Source organism: Misgurnus anguillicaudatus, chromosome 8 (genome assembly GCF_027580225.2).
Source record: "Misgurnus anguillicaudatus chromosome 8, ASM2758022v2, whole genome shotgun sequence".
In the NCBI taxonomy this organism is placed as follows: Eukaryota; Metazoa; Chordata; class Actinopteri; order Cypriniformes; family Cobitidae; genus Misgurnus; species Misgurnus anguillicaudatus.
In genome coordinates, this window is record NC_073344.2 from 5,660,656 (window position 1) to 5,673,149 (window position 12,494).

Consider the following 12,494-nt stretch of genomic DNA (forward strand, 5'->3'; position numbering starts at 1 on the left):
TGCCAGGCACAGGCAATTCAGAGAATCATGACCTTTACACCTTACTTACAGCTACAGCATGTACTCACACTATGCATACTCCATGATCTTCTTATTCTCAAGGTTACAGGACTTCACTTGCAATACACAATGCATGCAGTATCAAATATTGTTGTAGTTTGGCGTAGGTCCTCTCAAAATTAAGGGAAATATTTTATGCGTGGACCCTGGGACACATCTCATCATAAGGTCCTGGGTAAGCCCACAGTTTTTGGTGAAATTAAGTACTCCTACAATCAACAGATTGTTTAGCAAGCCTTAACAACATGGTTGGTGTAGTTTATAATACTAATGGTGTAGTTTGTTTTTTTATGATCAAATTAAAAGTTTCCACATAGTCTGTGCTATCACTTCATGTACCTGTTCTCTCTGCAGTGGCTTTCATTACTGGCTATTTTTATTTTTACTTTTTTCCAAGTCTGGTGGGCTCCAAAAGGTAACAAGCACTGTAATTCTCTCCAAATCATTACTTACAAGGTATGCAGCAAAGCATTTGTGAAGCTACAACACGCACAACCTTGAGGTGGATCGGCTACAATAGCAGAAGACCCCACCGCGTACCACTCATCTCCACTACAAATAGGAAACAGAGGCTACAATTTGCACGAGCTCACCAAAATTGGACAGTTGAAGACTGGAAAAATGTTGCCTGGTCTGATGAGTCTCAATTTCTGTTGAGACATTCAGATGGTAGTCAGAATTTGGCGTGAACATAATGAGAACATGGATCCATCATGCCTTGTTACCACTGTGCAGGCTGCTGCTGGTGGTGTAATGGTGTGGGGGATGTTTTCTTGGCACACTTTAGGCCCTTTAGTGCCAATTGGGCATTGTTTAAATGCCATGGCCTACCTGAGCATTGTTTCTAACCATGTCCATTCCTTTATGACACCCATGTACCCATCATCTGCTGGCTACTTCCAGCAGGATAATGCACCATTTCACAAAGCTCTAATCATTTCAAATTGGTTTCTTGAACATGACAATGTGTTCACTGAACTAAAATGGCCCCCACAGTCACCAGATCTCAACTCAATAGAGCATCTTTGGGATGTGGTGGAACGGGAGCTTCGTGCCCTGGATGTGCATCCCACAAATCTCCATTAACTACAAGATGCTATCCTTTCAATATGGGCAAACATTTCTAAAGAATGCTTTCAGCACCTTGTTGAATCAATGCCATGTAGAATTAAGGCAGTTCTGAAGGCGAAAAGGGGTCAAACACAGTATTAGTATGGTGTTCGTAATAATCCTTTAGGTGAGTGTATATAACTGGTAAGTTTGTGATTCATAAAGAATGAACATGATGCTAGCAAGTGAAACAAAATAAGGTAAAAGCTAAAAGAGTGAGAATTTTAAAATGGTGCTAAACCAACTTAAATACCTATTAAGTATGTCAGAACTACAGTATAAAATTTTGCAAGCATGACCTTTTCGGTTTGTGAACGAATGAGTTGTTGTTGGGGATCTGATGTGTGTGTGAATATGTGTGTGACATTCCCTTCATGTTAATCAGCCTACAGCAATGTACAAAATCAAACAGTAGCCTGCTTAGTCTACGACCACTATGGGAAACATCCACCTCAGTCCTATCGAGAGGATTTCAGATTTCACAGGTCAGTGCTCTGGCGGCATGCTCTACGAACAGGGATCAGGAGATGGATTTGGGCAAATCCGGAGCGAAGGCTTGGTTAAGAATGTTCACTAGCTTTGGGGGTTTCACACTCATCAGCGTTTAACAAGCAAAACAACAGTAGGCCAGGAATGGATGGAGACATTTATGTAAAAAGAAGATAACTACAAATGAAGCAAATGGATTCTGGGATAGCAATGTAGTTAGTTGCTAGCGTAATGAAATTAGGTCTTCACCCAACACAACAACTTTAGGGTTACACAAACATTTTGTGTATTTTGAGAGTGACACAGTGGCAGTGGGTGGGACCAGCAGGTCTACAGGAAAATGCTTTGATTTCTGTGTTGCTATTATCTTTAAATCAGATAATCGTAAAAGTATAATCACAAACTTTGAAACTAAAACGCTGACAGCCTACTTATCGTCATTGGATTTACACACATGCAAAATTGCTAGGGTAGATTCTGGGTCAGAATTAGAAGCACTAGTAAGTGGCTGTTGAGTGGGCGGCGCTTTAAAGGGAACACAGCTTAAGTCGCTAAGTGGGACAAGTGTGATGGGGTATGAGATATCAGTCCTGTCATAGTTCTCTGATGATACTGTGCCCTATCAGAAAAGCTTAAGGGTCACGGATGGGTTAATAATGCACCACATGCAGCACATAACAAAGAGCAAATCTTTAACGACAGTATTTTTAATCTAAAACAGGTTATATCAAAGATGCATGAATAGACATAATCAGTAGGTTGTGTCAGTGTTTGTGTGTGGGTTTACCCTCTGAGATGGCATGAGGTTTGATGATACAGCAGGTGCAGTCAGAAAACTTGGCTGTGTTGGAGGGCCCATGACCTGCGGTGGAGGGGAAGAAAAACTCCAGCTCCTAACAGACAAATTGACATTGCATTATATTAGCATGCATGCATGTCTAGCATTCACAGACTTACTGACTATATCATACATAGAGTGAAAACAACAAATCATTTATTTAGCCTCTATTAAGATATAATAATGGGACTACAACAAAGTAATAAACAGTAGGGGTAAGGGACATTTTTTTCATAAAGTCGCCATGAAACGGAAGAAGCGATTGCCTTATTTTCCCTGTGGTGATGTATATCCGAATGAAACGGCTTCTGAAATGAAATAAGGCAGAGCTTGATTTGAATTTGTCCATCGAGATCTGATTGGATCGTTTGAGGTTGGGTCGTGTTGCTAATTGCTAATCGCTGCGATTTTCTCCCGGACCCCGCCCACCTGCCATACCATATGACCGGAAGTGAAGAGAGATCGTTTTGAGGAGGGGAGGAGATTTGCATTTTTGTTTAAAGATTATGAGCACACACAAATTTGTTAAAAATAATGAAGCTCACAGATAAGTCATTTGTTAATAATACCACAATATAAAATATATATATGAAGAGTTTGGTTCCAAAACGCGATAAACGCCATTTTTGAAAAAAATGAGTTACTGCCAAAATCAGTATTATATCAGGTCAGTAGTTAAAAGTAAATAATTAATTTTACGCAAAATCCAATACCCGCCGTGATATTCTGTCATCTTTTCTCCCTTTTTTCCCAAAATGCGACAAACGCCAGTCCTGCTTTTTTACAGAACGCAATAAATCCATTTCTGATATTACAGCGGACCATTCACGCAATGTAAACAAACATGGCGGCGCGCTGAATACACGAGTCCTAGTTTTCCTCACCTACTTTGTACTTCGTGATCAACAAACAAAACAAAATAATACTTTAATAGCATTGCCAAACCTGTGATGGTTTTCTGTGACGGGAAAGAAACGTAAGCCATTAACAGCTAATAATTTCCGCGAGAGGCACTCGGTTGCTTGTTCTCCAGACAGCATCAAGCTTCTCATGCTAAAACATTGTGTTCTTAATATAACAAAGTAAGTGTTTTGGTTAATGGCATTAATGTTTATTTTTTAATCATTGTATACCACTAGTCAACTAAATAAATATAAAATGGTAAAGATGAATGCACATTTATACATTGATTTAATAAATTTATAGCATTTTGAAATAAAAAACTGTCATGGATTTATTGCGTTTTGTGGAAAAAAGAATTCGTTTTTATAATAAATCTTTGAAAATCAAGTTATGGATTTGAATTTTTTATGTTTTTATAACCTAAAGATGCTATGTGAAAGTTTGTAACAGAAAATAGTGGTTTTCATCTTGTCACTTTCTTGGTATAGAAAACACGTTTTTACCGAAATTTGTCAAAATGGATTTATTGTGTTTTGGAACCAAACTCTTCATATATATATATATATATAGTTTTTCATTCCAATTTCATTCCGACTTTAAAATTTGGTACCAAATCAAATCTATCAGCAAGAATTAACTTTGAAGTGAATAATTTCACATGAATATTTTGTGGGAAAAGAGATAAAAGTAAAAATATCATTATTGCTACAATATAATATTATTTAATGACTATATGAACAAAGTAAATTAGTACATTTAGGCCTCATACACACTGCAAACTTTCAGGAGTGAAAACCGCATTTAAATGCGAGTGAATCCCCTAAATGTTCGTTACATGTCTGTACGGAACAAGACTCACTTTCTGAAAATGTGATGATTGACACAGAGATAACCATAGCAACATTCTGCCTTCTCGCATGCTTATCACTCACAGCTTTGACCAAAATAATTTAACAGCGTTATATTTTGCAATAAACCTCTGTCTTGGCGGTGTACTGTACGCATTTTTGAGTCTTGCAGTGTTGCCAGGTCCTCATCTTTTTTGTACAAACATACCGTTTTGGCGCATAACTGTTAAGGCTTTCGGCTCATGAAGCGATCAAGATTTTGGTGTTAATAAAGTGTGAAGGTGCCGGCCCCAAAATATTGATCTTTGAGATAAAGCATTTTAATTTATTTCGGTTTATTATTGGATTTTTCTTGTTCGCTGTTTTTTTCGTGCAAGATCTGGCAACGCTAGTCAGCAAACGCTCGTGCCTGTCATTTTCTGCAACGCGCATACAGAAGACTTTATTTTTTCAGAAGAGAGACCTGTCATGTCCATGATGCACGTTTAAACAGTTTATTAACTACTAGTTGTTCAGTTCAGTTATGTACACACTATAGTTATTTCTGTTGTAGAATGCGGTTGTCAGTCCCGTAATTACTGAATTGTGTGTGTACATAACAGGAATAAGCATTAAAAGGTAAAGTGACAATCAAATTAATATGCAATGTGTACGGGACCTTATGGGTGTGTCAATCAGACCCACTACCGCAGGTGTATAAAACCTTGTTGGTGAAGCATTTGGTTAGCAGTGCAAAAGGTAATGGATTCGAACCCAGGGAACAAAACACTGTAAATCGCTTTGGATAAAAGCGTCTGCCAAATGCATACATATAAATGTAAAATCAAACACCTAGCCGTAATAGTCGCGTTTGCAAACATTTGTGAAAAAATGAGTTCTGTGAATTCAAGTGTGATACTGTAAATCAGTTTGTGAAATTTCATCCTTGCTAGATATTCCAGTCTAGATTACTGTACAGATCAATTCTTAATTCTATTAAATAACATTGACAGCTATTTTTAATTTGTTAGTCATTTCTTTTTTGTTTTCATTACCCGTGCAGCAGACGCCAATGAGTCTGACCCATGTCCTGCATTCTTAGTTCCATCGGTACCAAATTGGGCTCTGAGACTGTGAGCTGCATCTTTTCGGGCCACACCAGAATCAGTCGGGCCAAGAACTTTTCTCCAGACTGAGACCGCCTCATCTCCCATCAGCTCCATAGCGATCACTGGACCAGAGCTCACAAACTGCACTAGATTACTGTAATCGAACAAAAACATGATTCAGCTACTGTTAAATTCCCTTTATTGTGATATTAGTTACCTCATTTAATAGACATAACAGATTGGGACAAATTCACAACAGTCACTAATACACTACATGTATAAATCAATGTGATGGCGATAACTGGTGTACATGCAAAGTCAAAGGAAGGACATTTCAAAGTCCCTGTGACATTGACAATGTCAGTGGATTTGCGGTTCAAGTGTCAGAGTCTCCTTCAAAATCTGCCCTTAAGTCCAGTCAATCATTCACTCAAGAAAGACTCACTTGAAAAAAGACTTTGACTGATGTTCCGTGTAAAAGTCCGCTGCCTGCTTCCTGTAAGAAAGCCATAAAAGTACACAGGGTTAATAAGTGATCTCGAAAGCATTTCTCGGCTGACTTCTATAATTGACACTGAGATCTGCACAGATCTTTGACACAGAAAAAGGCGAAATTCCCTGAGGTATTTTATCTATATTTTGTCTATATGAATGACTAAATTACTTAAATTAGTGTGAAATTTCATTTACTAGCCTATGGAAGTGGGGAAATGCCTATGTGACAATTTACACCTCAATGATCAGCTGTTTGCTTCTTTGAGGAAAGGTTAAATACAGGGAAACCTGACCAGGCTAAAACAACAAGGACTATAAGACAAATCGTAGAGTCAGCCGTTTTTAAGAGGAAAGGGAAAGATTAACCATCAGCACTTTCCATTCTCTGAAAAATGTAGCACTAAACCACTTGTATAGTAAGGCTGTCAAATCTTTTATCACTGATGGGGCGTCTGCAAATCCAAAAGGAATAAGCTTGCTAGCTTTAGACATGCAAAAGACCTGGAAATATTACATTTCTTATACAATAATTTCTAGGTAATAATAAAAAAAAAACATAAGCTAACATCTGAAACATCTGTTTCCTCATTGTTTCTCAACCAATAGGGTGGGGCCCAGAGGATGCATCAACAGATTTTTAAGGGGGCCTTAAGATGACTTAAAATGATTCAAAATAAGACAAAAAAGCATTAAAATAAAGAAAATAAAAAACTATTGGGTAGAAATAGAGTGAGTTGGGCACCTTCAAATATTGTTTTGGCGTTAAAAGTTAAAGTGCACCTATTTCATTCCAAAAAAATGTAAACATTTTAGAGTATGCCACTGAATTTTATATCCAATTCTCATGTGCGACCAGTAAATTTGACCCTTTTTTTTGTGATGTGACACTGAATTTGAAAACAGCACATTGTATTTTCTGCATCTATCATTAAAGAATTTATTAGAAATACATTGGAAATTAGTAGAAATGTGAATATTTGGTTAGCATGTTGATTTACAGTGTGCCCCTAAATTTTCTGGTTGCGCCCCTAAAATTTTCAGTTGGGGGTCGCCGTGCTCCTAGTGAAAAAAGTTAGTCTGGAGCCCTGTACAATGTGTTTTTGTAGTTTATGGTAAAAAAAACACATTATTTTCCACATACCGTACATTTTTGTAACTCCAGATTTCACTCTCTTCTTGAAACGCATGGATTTTGTACAAAACTCATTGATTTGAAAAGCGTTGTGTCACTGATTAGCCAGCTAATCTGTACGTTCTGATTGGCCTGAACAGCTCTGAAGTCTGCTGGAAATGTGACGCTCCTAACCATGTTTGAAAGATTCGGTCACCAGTAAGGTTGTGCCGATAGACAATAGTATCGTGTATCGATGATCGCCAGACATATCGCCAATAGCAAGCTTTCATGACGATAGTTGGCGATGGTTATTATTATTATCATCATCATCATAGTTTCACATTAAAATGCGCATTGCGTGCTGTTCCTCGCATGAGAGGGTTTGCGGGCTTCACTTTGCGCGAGAGATTTTGTTGAGACGCACGATTAGCAGAGGCTCGCGTTGCAGACCAAAGCTATTGTATGCTCGTTTGCTCGGACCTGAATGCGCGCGGCTTGGACTCCTATCACCTGAACTTGTAATGTGCATGGTCCGCTCTAAATGCCGGTAATCCTATATTTTTCGTTCACACATAGCGCTTACCGGTAAATTACTGGTAATATTACAACCTGTCTTACTGGTAAATTGGGAGCACTGATTTACCGGAAAGGTTCTGTTCACACATGACATGTTAACTGCAATTTACCAGTAAATTACCAGTAAAGACTGTATGTGTGAAAGGGACTAATAACTGGCGTCATCGTTTACTTTGGGGTATGTACCTTTTGCATATCGTTAACATGTACTTATACACACTTACACACCAAAGGAAATGTAAAATCGTGAATCGGTCCATTGGTGCTCTTTAAGAACCACTGCTTTACATGGCTCTCCCACATATAGTCATACATATAGTCATCAAGACACAATGTTACGGAGAGCCTTTTTGAGCTAATATTGCCTAAAAATGACCCTTAATTTACCATAGGTTATTATTACCCCCTATAGGCTTGATTCATCTCTGTGTGCGACTAAACACCTAATGTTATGCTTTAAAACTTTTTGTACTTGTAAATTCACTTATAAATACACCCAGTAAGCTATTTTGCGTTTAAAAGACTCTAATAGCCAATTAAACAGAGGCCAGACGTCTAGGCTAAAACTCTAGACAAAATTTAATAGACAACTTAAACATAGCCCAAAAATAAATGTAATAAAAGAAATAATTAAAAGAACCCAAACTCCTGGTAATCACTGTTGACTTTGCTAACACGATGAAATATCATACATCTCACAAGACAATTTGGTAAAAACGACATGCAAACAAATCCAGTTTTTTTTTCTTGAAGTGGTTTATCATAGCCAGATTATATCGGATCTATGGCCTAGACCAGTGGTCACAAACCCTTTTCCTGGATATATACCCTCCTGCATATAGATCCAACCCTGCTTCAGCACACCTGCCTCTAATTTTTAGGTATAGCCATAAAAAGCTTGATTAGCAGGTTTTGTTTGATTGGGGTTGAATGTGAACTCTGCAGGAAAGTCGATTTCCAGGAACAGGGTTGGTGACCACTGGCCTAGACGGTGACATCACGACTATTGCTTGCTGGGTAGCTTTGAATATTGTGCTTATTGTTAGCTCTTAATGCAAAATGTTAAATTCTCCCTTACAGAATTTGAATAGATGTATGAATAAATGTAAATATCCCTTGACTTAAAAACTTCTGTCCACCAGTACCCTGCCCTTTAACAAAACAGAGTAAGGAAATGTATTATTGCTCAGCTTGCTTTTTCATAGCTAATGAGACTTGATTGCTAATTATAGTTCATTCTTAGATAGACACAAATAACACAATTGTTGATATAAAATTACCTAGCAACAGAATTAATGTCTACAGTATAACTTGTTCGCAAAATAATGTGATGACAACAATAACATCTTAATTTGATTGCAGACTTTGGTGTAAGAACAACAGAATCAAGCAGAGTTTAAGACTAAATTGGGTTATGAGACATGTGAAATCATTGAGATTTGAGAAGCACAAGACTTTTACAATTGCTGTCTAGAAAAAAAACTTAAATATAAAAAAGATCTTATTTGCAATTTGTCTTTCTTGTGGGAATGCCTGCAACTCCTGCATTCTTTCTTCTCACGACCTCTGTTAATAATTTATGCATTATGATGTTAATATAATCCATTCTCTGTAAGACAGCTAGCTATAAATGGCAAACAGGCATACATTTAGAGTCTTACATTATAAAGTCGTCAAAGTCAAAGTGAAATCACATTTCTGACAATCTGTGTGTGCCAACACAGAGCAAAACCGACTTAAGCAGGTCATCCTTCTTCCTGTACATGTGACCTGTCAAATCCACCCATAACCAGTTCTGAGAATTCACACTTGGGAGACTTTTTTTTCACTTACGTACCTAGGTGGAAACTGACATTTTAGTTAAAAGGGACACTTCACCGATTTGCATTAAGCTTTGTATCGTTAGAACCCCAGTCATGTTTTTGAATGGTCATGCATCATTCCCTCAGTTTCCCCTACGACGGGAGAAATACAGATTTCAGTGTTGCACTTCCTTCTTTCAATGATGCACTCACGCTACAGACCTATTACAGATCAGTGGGTGGGTCTTACGAAAATATACTAACACAGACGAAAAAACAATCAGCCGCCATCTTTATGCTAAGCTAAGCTAACAAGACATTGTGGAGCGAGCCAGACTTCATGTTATAATAATAGCAAAAGGTAATCGATATGATATGGAAGAGGGTGATTTCGCAAGTGTGATGCTCTAATCCGCTGTTCGTGGCACCTTTATGAGCCACAATACAGCAAAGAGCTGAGGCAGATGGAGGAACTGAAGCCCGAGGAGTAGGCAGGAGCCTGGGCTTCGGCTGCGTAGAGGAGCCCGGGAAGACGCCGCAACCCTCGGCCTCTGCTGCATAGAGAAGCCCAGACTGATTCAAGCTTGGACGGACTACTAGTGGCTGTACTCTCGCTGTGCTTTCTGTATAACATTTCCTCATCAGATCAGGATATGGACGTTTGTTTGGTGAATGGTCCCGAGCAAGAGGGGTACTTTGGGCGTGTTTATTTCACAGACGTGTTTCGGCTTACGAGCACAAGCGCTGAGCCAGCGCATCTGTGGAATATACATATTGTACGGTGGTAAAAAGATGCAGTAAAAAAAAAACTTACCATGTAAGTTTGGTCATTTTGGCTTTGGTGACAATAAGGTTGGCATCATATATCATCTGAATAATGTCGCCAATTTTAGTGACTGCATCCGGCTTTATCATAGCCAGAGTCCTGGAAAAGACATAAGATAAAAAACCCCGAAAAATTAGTATTATCACTTATAGTATTAGTTTAACAAAATTAGCAATGTGTCTAGGCTAGTAAAAATTTAAAAGGGTCATATGATGTTGCTTAAAAATGATTTGGTGTATTTGGTGTAATGCAATGCGTTTACATGGTTTAAAGTAAAAAAAACACATTTTTTTCACTTACCATACATTATTGCTGCTTCTCTATGCCTGGCCTTTTGTGAAATCATTCTAAAAAGTGCTATTTTCTCTGATTGGCCAGCTATCCAGTGTGTTGTTGTGACTGAGTGAATACTTCAAGCGTGTGATAGAAATGTTACTCCCCTTAACTATATTTGGAATATCAGCTCCCAAAGCACAGCATCTCCACGACATGGTGGCGGGGGCAACAATACAACAACAAGAACAAAAGTTGTGCCTGCTTTCTTTGCATATACATTTAGGTGGTGTTATGCAAATCTTCCCACACAGTGATGTAGATATGTGGGGGCATGTTTGAATGAGGCGTTTAAGAAGGTGTGGGCAACCCTTCACTTTTAGAAAGAATATCTCTTTGGGTTTGATGGTTTAATCTTTGCCACTTTATGGATCTTCTATATGCACAAACATCTTTTAACACTCCAAAGACAAAGAAAAACATGAAATCGCATCATATGACCCCTTTAACAAATGTAAGATTCAGTTAAACCAAACCGTTCGAGAACTCCATTTACTTCCATAGTATTCTTTTTCCTACTATGGAGGTCAATGGGGTGCACGAACGGTTTGGTTACAAACATTTCTCAAAATATCTTCCTTTGTGTTCATCAGAACAAAAAAATTATACAGGTTTGTAACAACATGAGAGTCTGTAAATGATGACAGAATTTTCATTTTTGGGTGAACTCATCAGGGACATCCAGAGGTGTCAGTTGAAGATTACTTTGAGAAGTGTGTAATATTGTGAAAAACGTACACCACCACATTCTCCCTCTTTAGTCCCTCTGTAATCTTTCTCAGATTCATGGTGGTGTGCCATGAATATAAATTTAACAAGAACTAGCAGTTGTGAATGTGATTGATATGGTGTGATTCATTAGAACAAAAAGTAAAAAAGTAAATTTTTGCCCTGTGTAACTTCTTTATAGTTAAAGGAAAACTTAAATTTCAAGTTGTTCCTCACTCTAACCTAATGTTTTATACTATTTATTAATTAATGGTGCTTATTTGACATTTGGAGCTTGGCAGACCCAGTTTCTCATTATATGTAAAAAGAGTAACCAGAACATTCATTAAAATAATCTACTTGGGTCTTCTGAACTGCATGAGAGTGGGGTAAATGACAGAATTTTCATTTTGGGGTGAACTATGACTTTATGACTGCGTTTGTGCATTTAAAAGTCAACACAAAAAAGCTTCCATCTGGCCAAAATGATTGCTATTCTGGGAATGTACCTCTCCTTCTTACTGCCCAGTTTGTTTGTCGTATATTGGTCCCCGTAACCAATGAGGTTCAGCTGACGAGAGAAGACGTTGACTCTGTTTCCAACAAACAGATCATCTGCATGAAGGTCATCATACTTGGTCCGCCGTAGAAAGGTCCGTTGGTTTTTCATATCAAACTATATAAATGACAAAGACTTTTGTAAGGGGCACAAAGCTCAATTGTAGCGGTGTGTCAGAGTGTGAAATCTGAGTAACACAACGCACCATCTCAACAGAGCCATCTTTAGGGTAGTAAAGCAGCTGGTATCTTCGCAGGAGAGCGGCGCTGGGGTCGTACCACTCAGCCAGAAATGCGAAGCGTTCCTCCTGTGTAACACAACACAAACAACAAAACACACAGTGAAGCTAGGCCCGGCAGGGGAATGTCACTGAGCTGACCCTCTTGCTTGGACAGGGAGCTGCAACAGCCGCTCTCTGACCCTCAACACAGACAGGCAGCTGGGCCTGTTAACATGCTGAGTCAGAGGTTCAGACCTTAAGTCAGCCTTTGATCCCATGAGAAGCCTCGCTGCAGATGGGAGTCTACATCCAGCTGCTTGAACGGCTGCTCCCAAATTCAAATTCAACAAACTAGAGATATAAAAATGTTGATAAGGTCATTTTATAAGATCATTATTGGCCAATATTCAACATGCTGGCTAATATTTTAGATCTACAGAACCGATGTTGGGCAAATGAGGGAGGAGGGGACCCACCTATGAAAATGTTGTCACTCGCTTGATTTGTATTTTGGTTTGTCAAATG

The 12,494-nt window shown here is 38.5% G+C and overlaps 1 protein-coding gene across 1 annotated transcript in view; it reads right to left on the reverse strand.

The window, feature by feature from the left end:
- nme7 (NME/NM23 family member 7) overlaps positions 1-12,494 on the reverse strand; it is a 43,511-nt gene that overhangs the window by 28,163 nt on the left and 2,854 nt on the right. Inside the window, exons 2-7 of the mRNA XM_055213524.2 lie at positions 11,955-12,056; positions 11,700-11,866; positions 10,138-10,248; positions 5,782-5,832; positions 5,283-5,490; positions 2,447-2,552 (exon numbers count right to left, since the gene is read on the reverse strand). Of these exons, the coding sequence (XP_055069499.1) occupies positions 2,447-2,552; positions 5,283-5,490; positions 5,782-5,832; positions 10,138-10,248; positions 11,700-11,866; positions 11,955-12,056 (745 nt within the window). The remainder of the gene's footprint in view (positions 1-2,446; positions 2,553-5,282; positions 5,491-5,781; positions 5,833-10,137; positions 10,249-11,699; positions 11,867-11,954; positions 12,057-12,494) is intronic.